The sequence below is a fragment of the Octopus sinensis genome, linkage group LG4, assembly GCF_006345805.1.
Source record: "Octopus sinensis linkage group LG4, ASM634580v1, whole genome shotgun sequence".
Taxonomy (NCBI): Eukaryota; Metazoa; Mollusca; class Cephalopoda; order Octopoda; family Octopodidae; genus Octopus; species Octopus sinensis.
This window is the reverse complement of record NC_043000.1, coordinates 83354078-83377370: the sequence shown is the minus strand read 5'-3', so window position 1 is coordinate 83377370 and position 23293 is coordinate 83354078. Positions and strand designations below refer to the sequence as shown.

The following is a 23293-nucleotide window of genomic DNA, read 5'->3' as shown; positions in this document are numbered from 1 at the left end:
GTGTGTTTCCTCTCCTTCTGGCTCCTCCACCTCCTCCGCCTCCTTCACTTCCTCCGCCTCCTCCGCCTCCTTCGCTCCTCCGTCTCCTCCACCTTGAGCCTTCAGCTCCTGCTCGAGTCGTAAGTGCGCTGTTACAGCATACAGCGCGCCTTGGCACTTTTAAACCGGACGAACTCATTCTATCTGTATAGATGAGTTAGGATGCACACATGCGTGTCGCAAGTTGGATCAGATGTGACTTCATTTGGTACATCATTTACCTGGTTTTCAGAGGCAACTAAAATACGAACTGTGTTCGTTTGGACAGATTAAAATTATGAAAATAAGATTTGGAGGGCGATTCATTCAATTAATTAAATTCCCTTCATGTTTACCTCGAATTTATTCGACGGCATCTTGTTGTGTGTGTATATATATATATATATATATATATATATATATATATATATATATAATATATATATATATATATATATATATATGTGAAGGACTAGGAAAAATATCTATGGACATACTCTGCATAAAACCAAATGCTGAAGCTGGTGTTAACATATTTAATCTACTGAACTAATAATAAGGCACTAAAAGAGAATGACTCTCCCCAGACACAACATAATAAATTTTTGTTATATATAATTACATCTGCGGTGGTGGGGAGAAAGTAGCGTAAGTTTACAGTTCATTTCTGGTCATGAACAACAAGTAACAAGCAACAAGATAGCATCTGCATACAATGCCAAACAGGCATATACAAACATACATATGTAAATATACATGCATATACAAATATAAATATACATACATTTCTAAAAATGCATCTATATCTATCTATCTGTCTCTCTCTCTTTCTCTCTCTCTCTCTTTCTCTCTCTCTCTCTCTCTCTCTCTCTCTCTCTGTATATATATATATATATATATGTATGTATGTATGTATGTATGTATGTATGTATGTATGTATGTATATGCATATATACATACATATATGTATATACTTATATATGTATATATATATATAAAGGAGGTAGCAGAGCGGAGGCCAAGAACTACAGACCTATCTCTCTGACCTCACACATCAGCAAGGTCATGGAACGAATAGTCAGAAGGAAACTGATCACCTTCCTTGAAGAAAATGACTTGCTGCCTGACACCCAACATGGTTTCCGACCAGGAAGAAGCTGCTTAACTCAGCTCCTACAACACTATGACTGGGTACTGAAACGACTGCTCAACCACTCAAATGTGGAAGTGATATATCTCGACTTTGCAAAGGCCTTTGATAAAGTCGATCATGGAATGATATGTCACAAACTGCGTGATCTTAGCATAGTTGGAAAACTGGGAGAATGGCTTCATGACTTTCTGAAAGATAGAAGTCAGGTGGTAGTTTCCATTAACACGCAAATAGTGAGCGGTGTTCCGCAGGGCACTGTTTTGGGACCACTACTGTTCATAATGGCCCTCTCAGACATGCCCTCAGCCACGCAGAGAACCACGATCACAAGTTATGCAGATGATACAAAAGTTTCACAGGCAATACAGAACCCTGAGGACACTAAACGCCTGCAATGTGAGCTGGACAAAATATACAAGTGGGCTGAAAAGAATAGCATGCAGTTCAATGCTGAAAAGTTTCAAGCTTTATACTATCAGCATACAAAACTAAATGCAATACCCAATGAATACACTGGACCCGGAGGAATTGCAATCCCAGAGGCACAATCAGTGCGTGACCTGGGTATTTACATGAGTGATGACGCAACCTTTCGTGTACATGTTGCTAAATTGGCAATGAAATGTAGACGACTGGCCGGATGGATTCTCAGAACCTTTAGAACAAGAGAACAAGAAACCATGATGGTCCTCTGGAGGACACTTGTCCTAAGCCACTTTGACTATTGCTCTCAGCTATGGTCACCATCCAGTGTCAAGTTGATCACAGAACTTGAGGCGATCCAACGTAGCTACACGAAGAAGATAGCCTTTGTGCAGAATATAAGCTACTGGGAAAGACTCAAGAGATTAAAACTCTATTCCTTGGAGCGTAGGCGAGAAAGATATGCCATAATATACATCTGGAAGATCCTGGGGGGACTTGTCCCAAACTTTGGCATCGAGAGTTACACAAATGCCAGAACTGGGCGCCACTGCGTGGTGCCTAGGACTCCAAATTTGCCATCAAGATGTAGGACAAGATACTGTGATAGCCTGGGCTTCCGAGGCCCACAGCTCTTCAATATCCTCCCGAAGAACCTAAGAGACCTGCATGGGGTGGATGCAGATGTCTTTAAAATGAAACTGGATCTCTTCTTGTCAGGTATCCCAGATGAACCAACTTCACGGCAGGAGGTGCAGATGAGCGCAGCTGCATCGAACTCTCTCATGCACCAAATGGCAGTTGCTAAAAAGCATTCGTGCAGTAAAACCATGTAGCAACACCAAATGGCGGTGCCCCAGCATGGCCACAGCTCGTGAGCTGAAACTAGAATCAATCAATCAATATATATATATATATATATATATTATATATATATATATATATATATTATATATATATATATATATGCATATATGAGTACAAGACGTCGCAAAATGTAAACAACATGAAATACGAAGGAAAATTTAGGTATGCGAACAACGAGAGAAACAAATGGAAAACAAGACAAGTAACACTATTTACATTTGACGGATATTTGTCCTCATCTTGTTTATTGTTAACACAACGTTTCGGCTGCTATACACTCCAGCCTTCATCAGGTGTCTTGGGGAAATTTCGAACCTGGGTTCTCATTCCTAAGACGTCCAAGTGCTGTTAGATCATGTGAACTCAATAAAGCCATCCATACAGTTCACAATGGAAAAAGAAAAAGACAATCAGTTAGCGTTCCTGGACGCATTAATAACACGTACCAAGTATGGAATCAGGACATCCGTATACCGCAAGCCGACTTCAACTCCCACCATCCATACAGTGTAAAGAGAGGGATTGCTCAGTGCCTAAAACATCGAGCAATGAATATAAGTAGAGATCGTGATACCCACCACGAAGAAATGATCAAGCTCAGCAACAATCTGTTAAGCAACAACTACCCCAAAAGCATACTCTCCACTCAAATTATGAAGAAAAGAGAGGGCGAAACCAATAAGCTGTCCACAGTCTGTCTACCCTATGTGAAAGGCCTCTCCAAAAAGATACAAAAGATATGTGGCCCATATGACATTGGGACAGTATTCAAGAGTAATACAACACTTCGCAAATATTTCCTTCGAGTAAAACCACCAATAGAAGAGAATATGACCAAGAACTGAGTGTACTCCATCCCATGCAACTGGTTTGTACAGAGCCAATATTGTATTGTTATTTATATCTCGTTGGCGCCAAACACATGATTCCAAGCCACCAAATGCTTTTACTGCCCTTTGAATTCGCTGATATATTTCTGTGTCCAAATTTCCATAATTTTGTACAGAGCTTCCAAGGAAGATGAAAGAATCAACAACCTCAAGTAGCTTACCCTTAACAAAAAATTTAGTGGGGTTGCAAACAGCACCACATGCAGGCTGATACATAACAACTGTTTTTTTTTTCAAGTTGATGGTCAAGCCAAAATCATCACAAGCTGAGTCAAATGTAGATAGAAGAGATTGCAGACCTGTTTCAAAATGACTGACTAGATCGCAATCGTCAGCGTATAAGAGTTCCCTAATGTGTGAAATAAAAAATCTTCGTTTTGAATTTCAGTCTGTTCAGATTAAAAACATTGCCTGTTCGATATTTTATGTTACTCCTCGGAGTTTTGAAAAGCGTATGACAACACAACAGCAAAATATATTGCAAAGAGGGTGGGTGCATCAAGGTCTCCTTGCTTTACTCCTTTTTCCACGGCTCAGAGAGCCTAACACCAAAATTAACTCTAGCTTTCATATCTTAATGCAAAACCCTGATCATGTTTACAAATTTTTCTGGGCAATTCATTTTCGTTAGAATTAGCCACACAGCATTTCGATTAACAATATGGAATGATTTGCTCAAATCTGGCAGAATAGTTAGCACGCCGGCCAAAATATTGAGCGGCATTTCGTCCGTCTTTACGTTCTGTGTTCATATTCCGGCGATGTTGAATTTGCCTTTCATCTTTTTGAGGGTCAATAAAATAAATACTGGTTGTGCACTGAGACGGATATAATCGACTAGCCTCTTTCCTCCTAAATTTCAGGCCTTGCGTCCATAGTAGAAAGAAATATGTTTCTGGCTCTTTCAAATTCTGAACGGCAATTTTCAGAACCAAACAGCACAGAGTATACTTTCTTGGTTTAAATTTATTTTAAGTCCTTTCCATTTCCTAGCCATGAAATAAGTACTGATTTGAGATACTGAGTAAGGTTTTTCGTCACAAGAAAACGCGGTTAATAGAATCAATAGGGTATCGATGGGTGGACGATCTGCATTCTGCTTGCGGCGATATGTTGTATTCATGACCAAGTTATTTAACCCTCAATGGAATAACTCAAGATGTCAGTGGAAGTCCTGTAAATTTCAGATGTTTTGTCTGTTAGCTGATCTCTGTTGAATTCTGTCTGCGAAGAAAAGTTACCTGTAACAAATTAGTTTCCGATTCAGAGGGAGATGTATCTCTTAGTCAGGGGTATCTGTACTTCACTACTTAGTCACGTGGATTTTACCGGCCTTGTTGAGGTGTATTCAGGGCAGCAAGCTATGTGTGTCGGTGGTTTATTTGGTCTTTCACAGCATTAAGTGGTCGAAAATGTCTCTTTAAATTAGAGGTATTCAAATTGTGACCACAAGATGTGTCTTGGTACACCACAATTTTAAAAATATGATAAATACATACAAATATGTCCTGATTAATGTTTCTTCATAATTTTGTCATAATTTTGAACGATTTGGGAAGTAACGTAAGCAGTAGGTTTCTATGTATTCTCTAGATTTTTAACTTTAAAGCAATTTTTAATTGTTTTAAACAGTTGAAGTGGTGTATGTTACTGATGAGGCGTAGCTACGCAGAAACACGTGTCATACAGTCCGATAACGTCATTCAGAGCCGAACCCGAATATACTCTCTGAGACAATCTCTGCAGTGAACCTCTTTCCATATTTGAGTGTACACAAGTGTATTGAATCATAAATATACACAGATTTAATTTTATAAACTTTCCATGCAAAGCGCGCCAATAATTTTTCTAAATGGACGAAAGAATTTGAACTTTATCCTACAAACTAATTGGGCGAGTTGAGATCTTGGGTTCATTTAAGGCTTTAGAAAATCTATGCAAATATGCCTTGAATAACATGATTTTTCATAATTTTGTCATACCCATGTATAATTTTAGTACCTCTATGCACTATAGTTTATCTGTCAGGAATATGTACCTGATTATTTATTAATTATACTTAAGCGAGATCAGCTAACAGAATAACATTCTAACGACTCGACTTAGTGATATTAAATCTAAAACTTTTTTTTACATAACTTGTAAATCTGGTTATAGCTAGTTGTCAAGTCAGTTGAGAGTATTTACTGGAAAAAATACTCTGAGAAACATGTATTGTGAAGAAAGTTTGGCCTAGTTACTATTTCCTTTCATTTATTTATTTATTTTACAAGCATATGGCTATATATTTTTATAGAAGAGAAACTGGGATTTTGTAACATTCAGTGGGATGTTATCGATGTAAACAATGTGAATTTGTCACAAACGAGAAGTGAAACTAAAATGATTTCACAACTCCCCGGAGAGTGTAAGAACGACTCGGAAACTAATTAAGAAAAAGAGATGAGTCACGTAAATAAGGAAGTCAGGTGCAGTAGCCTTGGAAAGTGGTTAATGTAGTCGTATGCAAATTTTTTGAAGTGATTGCTTCAATCTGCAGCGTAGGGGATTCCCTGAAGTGTCGATATTGTGCACAACATTTCTGCTATAAACTAAAAATGAATACGTATATATAAATATATTAGGATGGGGTGGATTGTCAAAGTTATTTCCAGTCTTTATCTTTGCAATGATTAATGGCGGAAGAAAGTATAATCGGATATTTTAGCAATTATTATGTTTGGCAGAAAAATATTGGTGATAACTTTTTGTCTACTAAATTTCATCTAGAGTAGATCACTGCTAATCTCTTCTGGTGATATCACATCTACTTCATAGCAACCACAGCATCTCAAAGTCTGGCCTTCCTCTTTAGAGTCAGAAAATATGTCATCTTCTATGAGCTGCTTTCAGCGTAGCCCAAGTGAAACGTGCAATAGAACACTGCTTGTACTTGTACAGTTCTGCTGCTGCACACGCGAACATCGAAGACTGAGCTACAAAAGGCCTCAGTAACACATTCCAGAATCTGATTCAGAGAGGTACTGTATCCTCTTTCTGCTATATATATATATATATATATATATATATATATATATATATATATATATATATATATATATATATATATGTATATATCACTACTAGAATGGCCCCTGCTCTTCGGAGTTGGCAGATCCATTTGGAACCGCCACCTAGCCGTCTCTTTTTTTTTCTCGTCACCTATATTATTGTCTGCTTTCTCAGGTTTCGCACTAACTGCTATCTCCAATCCTTCCTACCAGAACTTCAATCCCCTGAAATTCCCTTCTTTTCCTTATTATTCCGGCAGCCATTAGCTTGTTATTCTTTTCAAACAATATCAATCACAACGCCTATTTCAGAGGGGCTATGAAGACCATCAGCATAGCCAATTTCCCCGGAGTAAACCATTAAAGAAAAATATGGGAATTGGAAGGCTTTCAAAAAAGTCTGTATCTATTGATAAATATTTAATGTGAGAGATATAAATAATTATGTGAAAATAAGTCTAATGATAGAATATTAATAATGTTTTTCATAGACTTACCTCCCGTTTTCTAAAGGCTTACTTTCCTTCACATTACTGCGATTATTCATATTTCTCTGATGATCAATAGAAACTCACCGTAAGTAAATCCTTCTAGGTTATTCCTCTAAAGTTGTACTATATGTCGTACAACTCCCAAAATACCGCTGTTGAGTTCTTTTCTCTCTTTTTTGCTCAGTAACTTTGTATTAGCTTAAGTATTTACATTATTAGAAGGTATTCTAATACGGCGAGCTGTCAGAATCGTTAGCACACCGGCCACAATGCTTAGCAGCATTTCGGCCGTCTTTACGTTCTGAGTTCAAATTTATCCTAGGTCAACTTCACCTTTTATATTTTCGAGGTCGATAAAATAAGTCCAAGTTGATGTTATCGACTTATCCCATCCCCCGAAATTTCAGGCCACTGTACCTATAGTAGAAAAGATCATTAGAAGGCATTCTATGCAAATACAGTTCAATTTTCACGGTACTCATTTATTGTAGACTTTTAAAAGAAATTGCTCCAGTCTCTCGGTACCAGCAAACTTCTTATGTTCTTTGGTTAAAGTATTCGACCAATTCGGACATTATCAATAAATAATTAATACATGGTTATATATTCATTCGGTTTGATGCTTTGCTCAATTATCCAATGAAAACAAGAGACGCGGCGAGTGGAAAATGCTCCTGACAGCGAAGTACAAAAATGCTTTGGGCGCGTGTGGGAACAAAGGACCCACATCATCCGAGGAAAGAAGTTTGGAACCACTGAGGTGAGATTTGGGACGGAAGAAGCTAGATGTAATTCTGCAACCACTTTGAGGAATGACAACCTTTTCTTAATCCCCAGCTATCGCGGCCAACGCCTTGCCAATATTAGGGTGCTGAATGCGCCGCCAAAAATATCCATTACCTGGTTAGTGGCGGCTGTCTTGGCAGGTTTAGAAGACGAAGTCACAATAATGGAGGCCAAGAAACTACATAAGCAAAACTGGTTAGGTATAGCTATGGAACAGACTTTGCAATGCAAGCAGGACCATATAGACCAGCTGCCCGATCTAATCGGATGGTACTCACCTGTCAGTGTTCGTGGAGAGTAGAAAGCCAAGATGCCACACACGTGGACCTATAAATCCCTTAAAGGCTCCCTGCACTGAAACAAGGAAAAATAAAGTCCCACTGCTGCCAGCATTGCAAACACCACAAGTGTAAAATCATAAACAAGTGCTCAAGACTCCTACACCTACTCCCACACCTACGCTTACACCCACTTCCAAACCAAGACAAAGAAGGTGTCTATCCTCTGTTACCACGGAAAAGCAAGTTTCTCCTGAATGCTCTTCCTCCCAAACCAACATCAATTGCAATGACATAGAGACCGAAGCGCTGAACGATCAATGGATCACAGCCACAAAACGGGTGTAGGCGAAAGAGGAGGATGGTACATAGCCCTACTCCAAGAAATCAACAAAAACTTATTCTGAAACCACAACTGCAACACAATTCACAACAACTCCAACAAAAACTGCAAGAACAAGATCAACAACTTCAAAAACAGCAACATTATCAACAACAGTATGAAATCACAGAAATACAGAACCAACCAATTACAGAACTTCAAAGATATTCATCAGACTGTAGACGAAATGTATCCATCAATTTCACTGTTGTGGATAAGTGTAACAATGAATTGATGGATTTTGTAAGTCAAAACAAAAACAAAATAGAGACAGAGGGAAAGGAATTTGAGGATTTCATCCTCAAAACACCCAAGGACAGACTTTTAATTAAAACGTTGTCAGACGTTTATAAAATTATAATCGAAAAATTTCCAGCTAGTGTGGGGATTTTAAAAAATAAATCTGTTGATAAAAGACTGTTGAAAGGGCCTTTTAAAAAATTTTCGCCAGTAGAGAGGCTCAGAACTTCCGGGTTTCTCGAAAATCATGATAAATAGCCTCTTCATTTTCTTTCTCCGACTAGCATGGCTGTGTTGAGAATGAGGTGTGTGAATGTGCGTGAACTGGCATCAGCTTAGAAGGAAGGTTACTTGCTCAACGATCTCAGGTCACTTGATTTGAATGTGGCTGCCATTAGTGAAACAAGGATTTCTGGAAAGCACGATCTAGCATCCATTTTCGATGACTACGAGGTATTCTCATCTTGTGGTCTATCGGGAGCAGGCAGCAGTGTAGCAGTGCTACTCCAGAAATCCTTAGATCTCCAAGTACGGTCTATCTTCCTGGACCCGGATGGTAGGGTGGTGGTCCTGGACGTGAATGGCAGCGAAGGTGGTGCCTTTAGACTGGGAACGTCTCGCACTCTGGTACTAGTGGGGTACTAGAATAGTATTTTAGATGCACGGAAGGACTATATGGGTCTAGTACATAGTTGAAGGGGATGTAAAAGCCTCGAAAACCTGCTCAGGACTTTCCAGGTTTCTGACAGATAACGACTGTATTTCCTTGATGTGCCAGTGTGGACATGGAGCAACCACAGCAGGTCATCCAGATCGTATTTAGATAGAGTATTTGTTAGGTCAGAGGATAGGGATAGCATAGGTTGTCCACAATTTAAATTGGTCTGCTACACAGATGACAAATTTGTGATATGCTCAGTCGATTTAGATAGGACCCGTAGACAGGGACCCGGTTACTGGAAGCTAAATTCGTCCTTATCGGCTCACAAAGACTACAGGGACCGGATTAGCGAACTAGTTAAGCGGCAGTTGATGGGAGCTATCGTCAACAACCGGTGGTGGATCGCTCTGAGGAGAGCGATTAGAGTATAATCAATAGCGTTTAGCAAAGATTTAGCAATAGAAATAAATAAATTGGATAGAGAACTAGTTAGCAAACTAGAAGAGGCTATTAGTAAAGGTATCGCGTGTTAGCAGCGAGAATGATATTTGGCTATTTATTTCAGGCGGAACATGAAGGTTGCGCTGTCAGAGTTAAGTCCCGTGCGCCAAATCACGAAGGAACTGAAGCCGTCCGATGGGGCCGAACGGTAGAGACGCGACGTGGAAACAAAACTACGGTCAAGTCTTTGACGGATCAGAACGGACGTGTATTACTCGGTTCTGGGCAGATGTGTGCGGCTTTGCCGCAGCACTTTGCGCGGCAGTTTGGGGAGGGTGATGAGTCGACGACGGTAGCGAACTTTACTTCGTACCTAGACGATCTACCACAGCTTTTGGTGACTGACGCGAGATTCTACAAAAGCCGATTACAGCCTCTGAAATACGGGAGGCGATGAGCGATTTCACAAGTCGCAGATCGTCCGGTTTGGATGGTCTGCCCTAGAAATTCAATGTTTTCATGTCAGATTTGTTTTGCAGCCTCTTGGCAGTAACTGGCAACAGAACTGGGGAATTCCTAGTGCTGTTAGCCGAGGAATAGTAATACTGCTGAGAAAGGACGCTGATAATGGGGACCTGCTAGGGAATTTCCGACCCATAAATCTGCTAAACACAGAGTTTAAGATTTTGGCCAAGGTGTTAGCGAAAAGGTTGGCTCTTGTCATTGGTAGTCTGGTCGGGAAGGTACAAATGAGCGCAATCCCGAGCAGGTCTATCCACGACAACCTCCACCTTGTGCGATACATCGTAGAGAGCTGGGATTAAAGCTGGCTTCGGTGGGGCCCTGATCAATTTAGATCAGTAGAAAGCTTTCGATAGGGTAATCTGTCGCTACTTGGAAGCCGTCCTTAAAGCGGCCGGTTTCGGACCCATTTTCAGCGGCTGGATTGCACAGCAGCACCTGCTCGGTGGTCAACCTATCGGAACCGTTTAGTATTGCACGTTCAGTCCGTTAGGGCTGCCCACTGTCATCTCTTCTGTAATAACTGGCTCTCGAGTCCCTGCTGCGGAAGTTGGAACAGTTAAGAAGCTTCCCTTTCAAAACTGGACTCGGGAGGATAGTGTCTGCATACACGGACGAGGTCACTGTCATAGTGTCGAACGCCTAAGAACTGGAGACGGTCGGCTCCATTGCAAAGGAATCTGAGTCGGTTGCAGGAGCTAAAATCAATGCTGACAAGTCGGTGGGAATGCGTTTGGGCATCTAGAGAGGCAGATCGATGCCGTCAGACGTTGGACTGACGGACCAGTTAAACTGCTCGGGGTCTGGTTTCGTCCCGACCGCCAGGTGGATAAGAATTGGGAAGAGGTGAAGAACAGGGTGACCTCTCTTACCCAGAAATGGGCAGAGAGGAAGTTGTTCCAGAAAGGTCAGGCAGAGATGGCGAATGCCTACATCACCTCTGTCATTATTTATCGTCTAACCGTCGTGCCTTGCCCCAGTTACTGCTTGATTAGATCGGAGCGTATCCTGTTTATTTTCTTGTGGAAGGGACGTGTTCCAATGGTCAGGCGGTCGGTCTACTGCCAACTTTCTTTGCATGGTGGCTTAGGCATGCCATGGCATTTAATTCGCGATTTTTAGAAAGTGAATGTGTGTAACGATTTTTAGGTGAACGTGTGCAGCGATTTTTAGAAGGTGAATGTGTGTGGGATCTGTTTGTGAGAAACGCCTTTCCACAGCCCGTCTCCTTGACGGAGCTGCATTCCTGGGTAAAGGGTAGGCCTAGACTGGGCACCTTGCGTTTAGAATGTCGTCAGGCACTCACTATCCTCTATAAGTCGGTGGATGTTTCACTTTAGATATTTACAGAGGATTAGTAGCGGGGAAGTGCGACGACGCCCTCGGGGAGAGCCTAGGTGGCGACGAAGACGAACTGGCAAGTCTATTCCGGAGGACTTTCCGGTTAGGGACTGTCGTGGATAATTTCCAGATGTCTTTGGCCTGACAATGCTACCGAGGAGCTATACCGGTTCGACATAAGCTCTACAGGCACGGATGTGCTGTCAGGCGGGCACGTGCGAGGTGCTCGCAGAGCGACGAAACCATCCTGCATGCTCCCGTTCAGTATCCGGGCATTACTGACTTGTGGAGTTATGTCGAACAGCTGCTGTCGCGTGTAGGACAGATCCGTCTGTCAGCCGAGTCCATAAGGATGATTACCTCGCCGCCCTCCTTTAATCGGGCTAGCAAGGTAGTTTTCCTTTGTCTGGTGGTTGTGGCGAAATAGGTTATCTGGTGGACGAGGCTGAAAGGAATGAGGACAGAAATATTCCTCTTTGGTAAAGCCCTCATCGACTTTTTCAAGTTTCACTTGAAAAGGAAAGTGAGGGTGGAGAGGGAGGTGCTGTTCTCGAGTGAATTTATGAAAAGGTGGGTGAAAGTTGCGAAAATAGCAAGAGTGGATGGTACCATTCTCAGTGTAGACTTGAGAGTTGGATGAAAGAAGTTAGAGAGGGCTCTCGTCCTTAGTATTCAGGGTGATCTTGGATGGTGGGGTTTCTTGATTATCCCTAGAGGTCCTCCTATATCAGGAGGATACCATCACGATCACTTGTTCCCCCTTTTTCTAGAGTCATATACTATGTATACTTCCCTTCTTCTAATGTACAGCGTATATACTTTTTATTTTAACATTCTATTATATGTAAACCCCCACACTTTATATCTGTCTTTGTATTGTCCCCCTCATCCTTCGCCCTGGTGACAAATAAAAGAAATTATTATTATTATTATTATTATTATTATTATTATTATTTTATTATTATTATTATTATTATTATTAAGGCGGCGAGCTGGCAGAATCGTTAGCACGCGAGACGAAATGCTAAGCGGTATTCCATCTGTCGCTACGCTCTGAGTTCAAATTCCGCCGAGGTCGTCTTTGGCTGTTATCCTTTCGGGGTCGATAAATTAAGTACCAGTGAAACACTGGGGTCAAATTATTCACCCCCCCCCAAAAAAAAATTACTGGCCTTATGCCAAATTTTGGAATCATTATTAAAATAAATAAATTATTATTACAATCCACATGTCTAATAATTTAAATTGAATTGTTTGTCTACAATAACATACGTACTTCTCTACCTTGGATTCAGTCAATTTCATGTCATACTACTGTTAAGTAGAAAATATGTCCGTAAACTATATTTTGCAGAATGTCATTGACTGCCAGAAAACGTCTAATGTCTTAAAAACTGTGGTAATGGTAGAGATCTGCACATAAATTTAGTTATCGTGTGATGACCATGTCATGGTAAGGTGAACATAAATATTTGTAGACAACATCTAGCAAGCAAAATTTTCCGGGGTTGGCATTCCTTTGCCTGCATAGTTATACTATCACTTTGTTGCATCCCATTTTATAGGGCAGGAGAAATAAGTTTTAATTATCAATAACCAATGGACGATTAGCGTTTTTCTACTTTCTCTGGCGTTCCTAATCAGATGGTTATCAGCCATTTTCCTCACCATTCTTCAAATTTTAAAGCATAATTTGTCATCACAGTACTAGTGTACTGTTCAGATTCAACAGTCCTTAGGACTACACTTGCGTGCATACATGCACTCCCACACGTCACTCCAAGGATTCTACACACACACACACACACACACACACACACACACACACACACCACACACACACCACACACACACGTACACACACGCACGCACGCACACACGCATGCACACGCACGTACGCACACACACACTCACACACGTTTTTTCCCAAACATCGGTATGACATCTTCCACTTGTGTTAGTTGAGCGTTCAGTTGCATATATGTAGATGAAGAACGCCGACTTCACTAGGTCGTCTGCTCCGAATTATTTAGGGAAGCTCTCTAATACTTATCCTACAATAGAAGCCATATTTCTTAACGTATACGCATATCTTTTTGCCTGTTATGATTTGTGTTCCATTTGAATTAGACCCACTCACTTATACCCAAGAGGTAAGCAGAAAATATATCTTCATCCGTATTTTCCACTATCAGCTTATTTTAACTTTAGCTGTATTTCTAAAGTTGTTGCGTATAATTGTTTAAAAAACAACAAAAATATTTCATGCGTTTGCAATTTCTGATTGATGCTTAGAATCGATTTGCATTAGTAAGAAATCTGTAACCCTTTCCCAGAGATGTTTAGGCATGATTCATTATTGAAAATCAAGTTTTGTTGATTCTGTGTCAAATAAACACTTCAGTCACAAATGACAGTCTTCGTTGCAAACTTCAGAAGTTTGGTTTTACTAAGATTTTCGGAGTTAACACCTCTATTTATTTCCTAGAAAGAAAACAATGACAATATGCAATATGCATATGCATGTAATATTTGAATGAGTTTAGTAAGATTTTTAGAGAAAATATATATCTTTCTCTTCGTTTACTTCATTCTATTTTGCTTAATATACAAAAAGAAAGCAATATAAAGAAAGAGTTCAGACCGACAAAAGTTAAGTTTTTTTGAAGAGATGTAGCGAATTTCATTCAACATTTACTATATGACCTCTTAGTTATCCATTTCGTGCAATCGACCCATTTGAATTCTTTCCCCTAGATCATTTTATTTAGTTTTAATAATGCAAATTAATTTATCAAAAATTATTTTCTACAATTAATGCGTGTAAAGAATTTTTGTCAATTAATCAACCAGGCTTACATAGAATAGGTTTTGCTGATGAAGTCTAACAAACAGAAACATGTACGTAGATTTCCTTTTGCTTACAAGATCAGACTTTCGTTCTTTCTAAGTAAATTAACAGATTATTTTCTAATTTCTTCAAATTATCTCCCTTTTTTTTCTTATCCAAATTTATCATTGGTGTATTTCTCTTTATTCACATTATCTGGCTGTCAAGCGGTTGTGGGACACATACACATACACGCACACAAACATACACACACACACACACACGACGAGCTTCTTTCGGTTTCCCTCCACCAGGTCCACTCACGAGTTTTGGTCGGCTTGGCACTATATTAGAAGGCACTTGTCCATGCAGTCGAACTGAACCCAGAACCATGTGGGTGGGAAGCAAAACTTCTTACCACACATCGAATAGATTTTTCCCCTTTTATGAAAATGATTCGAAACAAATAAAGAATATTCTAAGCTGTTAAGAGTGATGATCCCGGTTCAAATTCAAAAAGATTTACGGCATATGTTCTTTTCTTTTTATCAGGAAACAAAGAATCTGTAACCCGTTTAAAAATGGCTTCAACTATGGAGAACTGGAAAATCTTCAGAATGATATTGAAAAGAAATTTCGACACTTTTTTATCGCTTCTGAAATCTTCGAAGAAAGAGTAAGTATTAAAAATGAAATTTTTTTTTTTTATATATATATTGATAAAATCATTTGATATTTTTTACTGAAGAATCGGGCGTTTTCTTCCATTCAAGAATCATCTAAATATGGAATAATCTTATGTAAAAATCGTTATATAGGAATAACGAATACATTGCCTAGATTTTTACATTTTCGAATCGACGCTTATATTAACAAGAAGGTAATTAGCAAGGCTAGTCAGTATAAGTGTAATTAATGTAGAATAGTAGCACAATTATTCAGATTCTGCCAATCAAATATATTGTTTACGATAAAATTGTTGTTTAGTCTTGGGTCAACCTTAATGAAACAAACCTATGATCAAAAGCATTCACGCCGTGAGATATCCCGCCTCTTCCCTATGTGGAGATTACGTTCTTTTCTTTGATGGCAGGCAAACATTTGAGAGATTTTTAGTTGCTGTTTCTGGCAGATCGAGCAATGACGTACAGGTTCCCACGTTTGCTTGTTATAGTATAATTAATGGTAATTAGTGTGAAGATTTAAAACATATCAACAATGATAATGACTTACTTTGTAGCGTAGTGGAAAGGGCTACGCTCATAGCTTTCGAAGGCCTCGGTGTTAGTTGAGATGGAGGCGATTGAATGACATCTTGAACAGCTGCAAGTTAACGACCGTAGAAAAAAACATAGACTGTGGGGAAAATTCGGAAAGCTGAATATTCTGAAAAAGAAGAACTGAATGAAATAGTTTTTGCGGGGTCTGACGTTGGGGTGGGGTAATAAGGGCGATGGGTGGAGGGGAGGGGAGTTAATAGAAACGACCCGAGTGAAGTTAGTACGAACCAACCAGCTCCGAAGAGCAGAGGACTCTATGAATATGATTGTCTCTTGTAGTCCGAGAAAGAAGGTTTATAATGATCAAATGTTTGTGTTGTACATTAGCGCACGCCCTTCGTCAAGTCGAGTTGGTTTTTTGTGGTTTACGATATTTGTATGGTAGCGCCGGATCTTTTTGAGGGAGTAATAATTCAATGTGGATCTCATTCAAGCTTTGTATATTTTAGAAAACAACGATATCAGAGATATCACTCTGTGAATGATAGAACAGATTAAAGGCAACATTGAAACAGGATGTTCAATGTTTGTATGATGGAAGCTGAATGGGTCTTTCCCGGCACGCCAATCTTACAGAAACACAAATTGCGAATTATTAAGGCAGGCGTCCACGGGGGCAATGGCTTCGCCCTTAAAAGAACGATTGAAGTGGAATCTATAAGATTTAGAAAAGAAATGACGATAGACAAAACTAGAATAAAGGGAAATTTAATTATAAACTTGAAAGAGACACTATGAAAGGTATTGCGACAGACGTGCTTGCGGTGAGACTGGTCCTTGATAAATTATTCAACGCAAGCAACATAGGCTGCGTCGTCAGATTAGACACGAAGGGACGAAAGCCGCTCAACGTATTCGAGTGACAGAGATGCAATATGTAAAGAAAACCACAATTCGGTCTTTTGCAGAATATGATGAGCGCGTGTTATTCACGTGGAGGCGCAATGGCCCAGTGGTTAGGGCAGCAGACTCGCGGTCGTAGGATCGCGGTTTCGATTCCCAGGCCGGGCGTTGTGAGTGTTTATTGAGCAAAAACACCTGAAGGCTCCACGAGGCTCCGGCAGGGGGTGGTGATCCCTGCTGTACTCTTTCTCTCACTCTTTCTTCTGTTGGCCTGCTCGCTTAGCCAGCGGGGTGGCGTCATTCAAAGGCTAAAACAATGCGAACACATTGTGACCAGCGATGTGTAACAACATCTGATGGTCTGGTCGGTCACGTGATGTGATGTGATGATATATATATATAATATATATATATATATATATATATATATATATATACGTATAAATACTCGCACACATATACAGGCGTGGACAATATTATTTTCAACCGATACGTTACAACCGCATGTGATTATTCAAGTGCTTCAATTCTGTGTATGTACATATATTTACTCGATTGCCGACATTTAATATTCGGTACTCCTTTTGTTTTGATGCGCCATTTTCTATCATTGGCATATTTGACGACACGGGAATATTAAGCTATCGTACGCTTGAGTGCTTTCTAAGCTCAAATGTTGGGTTTGGTTTCAGTTAATGTCTTTTTATGTTTTTCTTTTGCTATTTACAAGTTTTTTCATCAAAATATTTCAGTTGTGACAATTCCATCTATTTGTATATCTAAAACAATACGATCTTACATGTCCTTCTTTTTGTAAAGTCAGTAGCACATGCTTTGAGAGGAATTTGGCTGTTATTTCTGGCCGGTCGATCGTCCTACAGTGATTCACTTACTGAGTCGCATAATATTTATGCAGAGGGGCATTTAGAAGGTTGCTCGACTGGGTTTGGATATGTAGCGTACGCTTAGTGAAATTCTCTCTCTCTCTCTCTCTCTCTCTCTCTCTCTCTCTCTCTGTTATATATAACATAAATACGGACGTAGCAGATAACAGCTAGTCTTCGGCCGTTTGGACCCTGTTGTGTCCACTACTCTGATTGGTTGGTATTGGCGCAATTTAGCTCTTGCTATATTACGCGCCAATATGCAACCCAACCAACTGCAACCTTCCGATTAGGTTCCGTGACACAGTCTTCTAAATCTTCGTTGGATCCTCCTAGTCCCTATAAAAGCTAGTCACAAGAAACTGTATTTCATCTTTGGTTCTAGACCTTCTAAAGTCTAACCACTGACCACAGAGCACACAGCCAGTTCCAGCGACAGACAACACCAGCAGCTTTTAGGACCTCCATCAACGTCGCCAACAACATTCGCTCAGGTTTAACTCCTCACTGTTTGTGAATTACTTCACCGTGGTTAACAGAAAGTACTACCTGCGAGATCTTCCTGTATCAAGTAACCGGCAGCGGCATAGCAGCCACAACCTCTTACACGACACGTGCAGTAACCGGCTCTGCTTTTACGCCACAACTTCTTGTTACAGCTCTTCAACTATTGTGTACCTTACTACGAACTGGTATTTATCTTCATTGTGTCTGAACTTCTAGCGTCCTTTCTATGCTCTGTATTTTACCTATTTGTAGGGTTAATCCGTAAATAATAATAATAATGATTATGATAATGATGATGACGATGCTAATGATAATAACAACAATAATAATTATAATAATGGTTTCAAATTTTGCCACAAGGACAGCAATTTCGGGGGAGGGGATGAGTCGACCCCAGTGTTCAACTGGTACTTATTTTATCGTCCTCGAAAAGGATGATTAATGCTTTCAAATTTTGTCACAAGACCAGCCATTTTCTGGGAGAGGGGACTAGTCGATTACAGCGACCCCAGTGTTTCACTGATACTTAATTTATCGAACCCGAAAAGACGAAAGGTAAAATCGACCTCGGCGGAATTTGAACTCAGAACGTGAAGACGGACGAAATGCCGCTAAGCATTTTGCCCGGCGTTCCAACGATTCTGTCAGCTCGCCGCCGCCATAATAATAATAATAATCCTTTCTACTATAGGCACAAGGCCTGAAATTTTGGGAGACGGGAATATCGATTACATCGTCTCCAGTACTCAACTGGTACTTAATTTATCGAACTCGAAAGGATGAAAGACAAAGTCGACCTCGGCAGAATTTGAACTCAGAACGTGCAGACGGATTGCCGCCTCATCAATAATATAATGATTTCTTTTATAGGTCACACGAGCCCAGGACAGGGAGAACGATATCGAAGGAGGAATTACAGCACACAAACAAAACATACAAAAACAGGTGGGCTTTACATCAATCAAAGGGACAGCCTACCACATAAAAGGATATAGCAGAGGATATATATAATAGAAATTAGAGAAATAAATAAATAGTTAAATAAAATTCTCAATAGCAGGGCACTCAATAATGATGATAATAATAATAATAATAATAATAATAATAATAATAATAATAATAATAATAATAATGATAATAATCCTTTCTACAATAGGCACGAGGCTTGAAATTTCGGTGGAGGAGCTAAGTCGATTACATCGACCCTCCTGTACACAACTGATACTTATTTTATCGACCCCGAAAGGATGAAAGGCGGAATTTGAACTCAGAACGTAAAACTCTTAAAGTCCCCACTTCTACTTTGAGAGGCTCCCACACCTCCTGGGTTCTGAAAGCAGTCTTACTTTGATTTTCCATCTTTCTGTCCGAGGTCCTGCCCGTTATCTTTTATGAATAGACATCTGAAAGTGACATGTTTCAATTATCAAAATAAAAACACCTAAAGCGTAGTAAACTTTAAAAAAAGAAAAAGATCGCAGCAAAACAAACAACAGGTGCGCGAGATAGAGAGAAAGAAAGAGAGAGAGAAAAAGAAGTAAACGCTTTGTATCCATTAGAAACTGTTGTTTTGTAACAGTTCGGAGACCAAGAGGGCTAATTTGTGTGGCCTCATCTGATTGGTTATCAAGTAAGCGACTTGCTTCTCGCCGTCTGAGAGAGAGAAATTGTAATTTGATTTCATATTAATTTTGGTGTTTATTAATGGTTCCCCAGGATGAGAATCCGGTGCCTGGTTTCGGACGCAAGCGACGTGATCTACGAAGTTCTACTTCACCAGAAGGCGAAGGGCCAAAATTGCCTCGATCAAGTAAGCAGAATTCTTTATTGAAGCAGCATTCTTTTCTCATATCGTAAAAGCTTTATTTATCAATCTAGTCGATATACCCGTACATAAAAATGCGTATAAACACACACGTATACATACACACACACACACACACATATATATATATATATATATATATATATATATATATATATATATATATTCTTTACTACCCACAAGGGGCTATATATATATATATAATATAATATAAAATGTATGCGTTCGTCATTATACTTATTCAAGTGAACTGGTTCTTCTTCTTTTGAAACAATTATTTTATACTTAATTGTCAATATAGAATTACCATGATACACGACATTGTAAATAATAGACAGACGGAATTTTGATGCGATGCAATTCCACAATGTTTTATTCTGACGATAAAGGTCGGGTTTAATATTTAACCAAGTTTTATATAAATTCCTAACATGAATGGACCATGTGTTTGGTCAAAGAAGTATTTGATATATAAAACAAATGTATATTATTCTTAGCAGGTTATCTCTGGCTGATGTATACGATATAATAGTTTAAATTTTTCAATTGAGCAACCTTAATAAACTAAATTTATATTATTTGTATTTGATTACGCTGTATCTCTTCTCAGTCTATTGTTCCTTTGTATCTAATTTACGAGAAATGCTACCATAAATACCACCTAGCGAAATTGTTTAAAACTCCCACCCTTCCTCTCGTATTGTTTTTACTTTCAATCTCAGCTGTAACCTATCTTTGTTTACATTAACTATAAGTGAGCTGCCTTCCTTGAAATAACTACATTGTTTTTTAATATTTATGGTTGTTACTTTCTACTTCTTTCTTTGTTTGGGTACCCTTTAGTTTGACGACACTATATATATATATATATATATATATATATATATATATATATTGTACTTTAATTTGTGGAATATAATATATACGGAGTGCAACAGATAATCGAAAACAAAATAGACGGGAAAAACAAGAAATAACAAAAAAGCTGTACCGTCGGTTTTAACTAGATACATTAAAAAAAAACGGTACTATTAAACAAAACTTTCTCCAGTCCCGATGTGGTCACAAAAGTGAATTCATACCAGCATCATATTGCCTCTGTTCATGTCACCCGCAACGGCAGACCCCCAACAAGTCTTTGGTTTTGGAGGAGGTGGGGAACACATTAATTCTCCATTCCCCGACGATGACCCATGTCTAGGGTCAACGCAATTCAACTCGTCTTAATCAAGAGCTAAATGGTTGTATGGTCTTGGTGCTTACGTGCTCACAGTTCCTCCGGATCGTGCAGGAGATGAACTATCCTCTCCTAATCAGGTAGTATGTGTGTGGTCCTCGTGCACCACGCACACACACTTTCTAATGGCCTTCGCCATCTTCAACAGCTCGGCAATATCTCTCGAACGTCCAGATTTGTCATCGATTAATGCCTTGGGCTTGTTGAACTAACTTCCGACCAGTTGACGGTTGACTATGAAAACATTTCTTTGGTAAATTTTATACTCGTCTCACCTGCAAGAAGGTGCTTAAAGGGTTGAATTCTGGTTTAAGCACCTTTCATAACCTTTTTCTTTATTTTAGGAGGTTTTCATAAAACATTTGTGTGCTACACCCGAGGATTCATATGATTATGAAAAAAAAAATTTTTTATTCTCTTAAAACATTCTACCCGGCGCCATAAATCCTAAAATGCCTATTCTTTTTCGGATTTTAGAAAAAAAAAACCAATCTAAAACACGGACAGTTCAAATTTTTTGCTTAAATCCTATCCGTGAATCACCCTTGGATGCATCATTATTCCATTAAATGCGTTTACGGGGAGAAAAATATTGAAAAACATCAATGAATGTCTAAGTGGTTAAGAAGCGAGGACGGTATCAGGTGGTCGTGGGATGTGTTAAAAACAGCAGCTTAAATCTTCGTCAAATCACTCACACTAAATAGATTTTTTTCTGTCATAATCGTATGAACTTCCGTGTGTAGAACACAAATTCGCAAAAATTTTCTGAAAATTGCAAAAAGTTAAAAAAGTTATGAGAGGCTGTATGGGGTGCTTAAATAAGAATTCCGCCATTTAAAGACCGAATGCTTTCCGACGGTTTTGGTAGTCAGTTTTGTTCAGGACACAAAAATAAATAAACCGTAGCAGAGACTTACATTTCACCTTCAAAGTGAGACTAGTTTAATACTTGGATATTCGTGATAAAAAAGAGAAACACGAAAATATCAATATGCGATAACTTCTCTGCCACAGACCTCTTGTTCTTTCTCGGTCCCCGAACATAAAAGACCCGGCCACTTTTGAGAAGCTGCAACCTCCGAATCAGGCAGCACAGTGTACTTCTACGATCCCTGTGTCAGATTGGATCCTGCTTTTATTATACTGTCGGTACAACTGAAAGAGAAATGAGAAAAGATTTGGCACATGTCACAAAACGTTGCGCGAGGTCGCAAATACTGGGTACACTCTTTATATTTTGTGGAATACTTGTGTGTGTGTAATAAAGAAGACGGTAAAAGTTATAACGATACCTATTATATTTGCGTAAAGTTAAATATTTTACGGTCCTATTTTTAAAGCTAAATAAGAGGCTGACCTCTTTAGAGGTGCTAAAGTTTTTAATAAAGCAAAGATAAGCAACCTCTGAATGATCTCTTAAACGTATTAAGGTAAAAATAAAATGATTGCAATGAATTATACTGGTAAATCCATATGGTCCGACTCGCTGCACATCCACAAATACATAATAATGGAGGAAATTTCATTTTTTTTTCTTGTAACTTTTAGACATTCATTATTCTTTGACCAAGTAACTGGTCGACATTTACAGGAAATAGAAAATTCCAGAGTTTTAACCCCCGAAGACGGAATCGACTTTTACATTAGGTTGACGACTTTTTATTCGCATATAAACATTCATTTATATATATATACATGTATATAGTGTATGCGGAATATATTTGTATGAAAATACACTTGCAGAATATAATTTACAAGTGTGTGCGCGCGTGTGCTTATGTGTATATAATTTGTTTATATAATGTGTTTTATTAGCTTTGTCTTCTTGCGCTACTCAATGCACCGTGTGTATCAAATGTGCGTATACACACACGCACAGATACACACGAGATTCCTGTTTGGCTTACGTTTACATCAGTTCTAAAACAATAGTTTTCTTATGTCTTCTTCTTTTACCTCTCTTTTGAGATCGTGATTGCACAAATATTGGTGGATAAACTATTACCAGACTGAAATGTGGGTGTCATTAGAACTAACTGAAAGCCCTTTAAGACTATGTCCCAATATAACTGTGGTCCACTAGCTGCACCAAATAAACAAAGTAAAATAGCTGGATATATTGATTTAGTTACTAAACTCATACGAACCTCATCAGGCAAGCCTGACTGGCTCTAATTATTGTATTCATTGGGGTTGTGGCCATTGTCTATGCGTTTGTGTATATGTATTGTGTATGCATATGTGTATATATACACTGTGACCCTGGGTGAACCGATGCCTTTAGAGTGAATTTGGTAAACAGGAACTGTACGAAGAGCATCATGCGTGTGTGTAGGTGTAT

General features: G+C 39.1%; 1 protein-coding gene across 1 annotated transcript in view; it reads left to right on the top strand.

Moving 5' to 3' along the window:
• Positions 1-23293, top strand: part of LOC115210918 (E3 ubiquitin-protein ligase MYLIP) — an 88764-nt gene that overhangs the window by 10732 nt on the left and 54739 nt on the right. Inside the window, exons 2-3 of the mRNA XM_029779702.2 lie at positions 14926-15049; positions 19604-19697. Coding sequence (XP_029635562.1) covers positions 14926-15049; positions 19604-19697 — 218 coding nt within the window. The remainder of the gene's footprint in view (positions 1-14925; positions 15050-19603; positions 19698-23293) is intronic.